Source organism: Athene cunicularia, assembly GCF_003259725.1.
Source record: "Athene cunicularia isolate RWA chromosome 23 unlocalized genomic scaffold, athCun1 chr23_part1, whole genome shotgun sequence".
NCBI classification, from domain to species: domain Eukaryota; kingdom Metazoa; phylum Chordata; class Aves; order Strigiformes; family Strigidae; genus Athene; species Athene cunicularia.
Genome location: NW_020799130.1, coordinates 1,165,946 through 1,170,776, shown reverse-complemented (window position 1 = coordinate 1,170,776; position 4,831 = coordinate 1,165,946). Strand labels below are relative to the sequence as shown.

The 4,831-nt window shown below is 59.3% G+C and overlaps 1 protein-coding gene across 1 annotated transcript; it reads left to right on the top strand.

The window, feature by feature from the left end:
• Window positions 1–479: 479 nt before the first annotated feature.
• Window positions 480–4,586, top strand: TEKT2 (tektin 2). Its single transcript, XM_026863249.1, has 8 exons — window positions 480–816; window positions 1,158–1,283; window positions 1,885–2,090; window positions 2,428–2,571; window positions 3,119–3,233; window positions 3,574–3,681; window positions 4,099–4,242; window positions 4,503–4,586. The coding sequence occupies exons 1-8, from the start codon at window positions 529–531 to the stop codon at window positions 4,584–4,586; spliced, it is 1,215 nt and encodes a 404-aa protein (XP_026719050.1). The 5' UTR covers window positions 480–528.
• Window positions 4,587–4,831: the final 245 nt, after the last annotated feature.

Below are 4,831 nucleotides of genomic sequence, written 5' to 3'. Positions count from 1 at the left end.
GGTCCCCCCTAGCTGCGGGCCGAGCCCCGTCCCTGTTCCCCCTTTTCCATCTGGGGGTCGGGCCCCTGCGCCCTGCAGCCCGGGGCGCCGCCTGCCCTGGAGCAGGACTCGCTCCCTTCCCTCGAGGGTTCCCGAGGCCCGGGGGGGTCTGTCTGCCCCACAGCTCCACCTGACCGGGGTTTTGGGGGGCTGCAGTCTCCTCAGGAGCCGCTCTGATCCTGCCGAGCGGTCTCTGCAGCTCCTGCCCGTTTCCCAGAGACGCTGCAAACCTGGTGCCGACCCTGCAGAGCCTTCGGGTCCCCTGGGGCTGCAGCGCTGGGCCGAGCAGCTGGAACAAAAGTAGAATCAGTAATGGTACTCAGCCGTTTTGTCCAAGCTCAACAACCACCGTGTGGGAGATGGTGCTGGGAGCGGCTCCGTTCCCTGCTCTGGGGACAGGCGGGCCGACAGGGCTTTGCTCCTGGCCCGGGGCGGAGGGTGGCTCTGGTCCCCAACGTGCTTCCCCGTTGTGTGTCCGCGCTGGGCAAGATGCCAGGTTGGAGCTTGCTGCTGCTTGTCTCTGGGAGAGCTTTCCAGTCCGTGGATGCGCCTCCATTTCGGGTACGTTCCCATGAATCAACGCAAAAATCTCCCGCTCCTTTTAGGCACGTGTTTAGGGAGATGGCGGCGCTGAGCGCGAAGCCGGGACAGCGGTTCAGCGTGCGGGACTGGCACAGCAGCTCCCGTCTCGTCTCGGCGGACGCCGAACGCCAGCGTTCTGCTTCCCACCGAGTCCGGCAGGAAGCCCGAGCTCTCCGCAACGAAACCGACAACCAGGTGGGTCTGGCAGGGCGGCTCTGCCAGGTTTGTCAGAGTAGCGGGCTGAGTCTAGATCTAGGACGAGGCTTTACCTCCGTGGAACCTGCTAAATATGTACGTTTACTTCTGTAAACCCTTGTGCAACGGCGCGTGTGTACCGTGAAACCCCTGGGCGTGATTCTTGCCTCCACTGCACCCCGTGGTGTTTGCTGTGCCCTCCGTTTGTGTCGAGGACTATTAGACCAGCTGGCAACGTGTTGAACCCTTCTGCGGGGGTACTGAAAACCAGGGAGAGGCTTCTGCGAGATTCAGAATTGCAATTTAAAAAAAGAGTAATGGCATTTCTCCTCTAATTCCAGACGAAATGGGATGAACGTGACAACCAAACCCGCCTGGCTGAACGTATCAGCAGCGTGAACAGATGGAAGGAGACCCTGGACAAATGCCTCGCAGACATCGATGCGGAAATCGATGCCTTAGCCAAAGTATGTTGGGAAGGCAGATGGCTGGAAAGCAGCTTACACGCTCAACGTGGGATGTTAAATAATTGAGGCTTGTCTTCTGCAACGGGCAGGCCCATATGGAGTCCAGGGGGGGCTGATCGCAGGTGTACTGAGATCTGCACCTGATGAAATGGCTTCCTGGAAAGCAAACCCCCGTGTTCTTGGCTGAGCTGAGCCGTTTTATGGAGCCGTGCACTGCCTGCTCATGTTTGGGTGGTTTTCGCTGCGTTTTTTTTTTTTAAAGCTCTGACAGATAATGAGAAGTATGTTCACACCATCATTCAGAAATCTTTGATTTTAGATAGAGAATAGCAGTGGGAGGTCTCTGATTCTTTTACTTACAAAGCCAGAGGCTGCTGCTCCTGGAGTCGTCAGCCCCCAGCAAGGTGTGATTCCCAATGCAGAGAGCAGATGTAGAGGACTAATGTGTTTGGCTCTCGCATTTTTCATTCCAGACTTGCTAAAAGGTTTCAGAACGGCACAGACGGGCAGTGCGAGGGTATCAGTGGGTTCCCCTTCCTTCCCTCCTTCCTCCCATCCCTGAAGGACACCCCACACACACCCAGCTGGCTGCTTCTTCCAGGTGAAGGAAGCAGCAGAACATGCCCTCCAGGCAAAGAACTTGCCTTTGGACGTTGCCGTTGAGTGCCTGACGCTCCGCGAGAGCCGCCGCGCCGTCGACGTGGTGAGGGACCCCGTGGAGGAGGAGCTGCACAAGGAGGTGAAGGGCATCGAGAAAGCCAAGAGAGAACTGCAGCAGCGAGTCAACGAAGCCTTCGAACAGCTCTGGTGAGGCGAATGGCACAGCTTTTGTCTGGCCTCTGCCCTCCTTCCTTGGCCCCAGATGGGCAAGCAGGCCACAGATCTCTTGTGCCTGTGACCTGGAGGTGCTAAAGCTCCCCGGCGCTAATCCCTCTGGGTCGCTGCCGCAGGGGATGCCAGAGCAGAGCACGGGCAGGCGGTAAGGGGTGCGCTGCCTCATCGGGGTGGGCCCAGCCCCGTGGGAGGGCAGGAGCTCATCGCTCCTTCCCCAGAGGTGACAGACGTGGTGATAAAAGCTCTGGAAATCACGAGCTGCTTCTCACCTCTGCGTGCTCGCCGCTGACTCCGACCCTGCTCTCTGCAGCCGCTTGCAGGAAACTCGCCAGCAGCTGAGCTGCGACCACCGGCGCAAGGTGGAAGCCCTGGAAATAGATCGTGTCTGCTTATCCCTCAGCGTAAACTCTCCCAACATCTCCTTCAAGGTCAACCCAACGCGGGTCCCTGACAGGTAAGGAAGGAGCCTGCCCTTGTGCGGCCAAATCCGTGCTGGTGCTTGAGAGAGCCCCGAGGTGCTTTTTCCTTCCGTGCTTTATCCTGGCTTGATGGGCGCAGTTTTAGAGAGAGCTCGGAGCAGGAGTTGGCTTCTGGGATTTGTTGTGACTCTTGACTTGTGAAGCTACAGGCAAACTGTGAGCACAAAGCCGGAGAAGCTGGCTGCCCTGCCCTGCCCGCCTGGCGCTGGGCTGTGGGCGACCGCGAGTAGCGCGGTGTCGGCCTTTGGCACAGCTGCTGGGGGAGCTGCTGCACATCCTCCCCGGCTTGGCACCTGGCAGCACGGTTTGGCGGTGTCCCTGCTCCGAGCAGATGTGGGGCCTCGGCGCGGGAGCCGCGGGGTCCCGATCTGCAGCTGGTGCGGGGAGGAGATCGGATGGGATGTGACCTCCAGAATTCCTGAACGGTTTTGTACTGCGCGAAGCCGCCTCAGCCTGCAGCAGGTGGTTCCTTTTGAACTGTCTTGCAAACACTCATTTTCATAACTGGTGATTTGTTCACAGATCAACCTCAGTGGATGAGTGGGAACAGACCAGCCGGTTCAACAAGGAGCGTGCTGAGGCGGAAATGAAAGCCGCGACGGGGCTCCGGGAAGCTGCGGCGCTTGCCATTGCGCAGGTGAACGAGTCCCCTGGCCGGGGCTCGGCAGGGCAGGAGTTCGGGATCCCGTGTGGGAGAACGGCCCGGCTGTGGCCAGGGGAGGGGGGTCTCTGGTCCTCTGAGAGCAGCTGCCCTCCGGGTTTAAGTGGGGAGCTTGGTTCCGCTGCGCAGCTGGCAGCAGCCTCGGGCCCCTGGAGGCCGCGTTACCTGGCCACCACTCGCTGCCTTTTGGCTACCAGGGGGAGCAGCTGCCAGAACCCGCCTGGTTCTGCCCATGGGCTTGTCCCAAGCTCCCAGGCAGCAGCCGGGAGGGTGACACCACCTAGCTGTGTGTGACAGGGGCCTGTTCTCTCTTCAGACAGACAACGAGCTGGAGGCTCAGCGTGTCGCTACGGAGTTTGCCTTGCGCAAGAGGATTAGAGACCTGGAAAGAGCCTGTGATGAACTGAAATGGCAGGAGCAGAATGTAAATGTCGTTTTTTTGGTTATTGACCACAAGCTTGGGTGGGAATTGAATCCAAGAGGCTGTTTGTTTTGTGGAAAGCTACTTGGCCTGAGCACGGTTTCCACATGAGAACTGTTAAGTGGCACATGTATGATCCCTGCAACACCCTACCTCCTCCTGCTATCACAACTCCTGCTCTGGCCTTTCTCAGTAGCAGTGCCATGTTTTGCCCTTTTTATTTCATCCCTGTTCTCTGCTGTGGCCATAAAACACCAGCAGCACCATCCCTGATCTATGAGCAGAGGGGTTCAGCACTCGGAAGCCCAGCAGCCCTTGTTTAAAATCCTTTGCCAGCACAGCAAAAGCCCGGGATGCCCAGGGACTGTTGTCCAGTCCGTATCCCTGGGTCTCCTGCCTGATATGTGGCTTTATCCCTAGACCTTGGAGGAAATTGCTGAGATGGAGGAGGACATCCGATGCTTGGAGGAAGATCTTCAGAGGAAAACGCAGGATCTGAAAGTGGCCCACGCCCGCCTGGAGACCCGCAGCCTTCGGCCCGGTGTGGAGCGCTGCCGGGACCAGGTACCAGCCTCGCCTGGTGCATTCCCGGCCCCGAGGGACTGGGGGAACTGGCCGGGGTGGGGGCTCACGTGGGTCTGGAAAACGTTGGATGAGTGTTGGAGAAAACTACAGAGGGTCTGAGCAATGGATCCTACAGTCACCTGGCAAAGCGAGGAAATAAATGTCAGAGCTGGGCTAGAAGGGGAACGAGGGAACCGTGGCCTTTGTGAAACACCCCGTCAGCCCTGTTAACTGGTGTCACCTCCCTCCCCACTGCACAGGTCCAGTACGGGCTGACGGCCGAGGTCCAGCAGCTGGGGGCCACAATCCGAGCGCTCGGGCAGAAGCTGGCAGAGTCGCAGTAAGTCTCCTGCTCCCTGTGTCGAGGGAGGGTGGTGGCGATGCGCGGCCCCAGACCTGGCCACGCTTCCAGAAGCTGCGCTTTGAGATCGGGAGTGGAAATAGGTCTTTGGGCTTGGGGGGGAGCTGGGCTGGGCAGCGGGGTGCAGGCAGGGCAGGGTTTGTGTGCTGGGAAGGCAAATGGGGCTCCCACAGTCCCTGCTCGACTGACGTCAGCCAGGCACGAACAGTTCTAAGGGGGGGGGGGGGG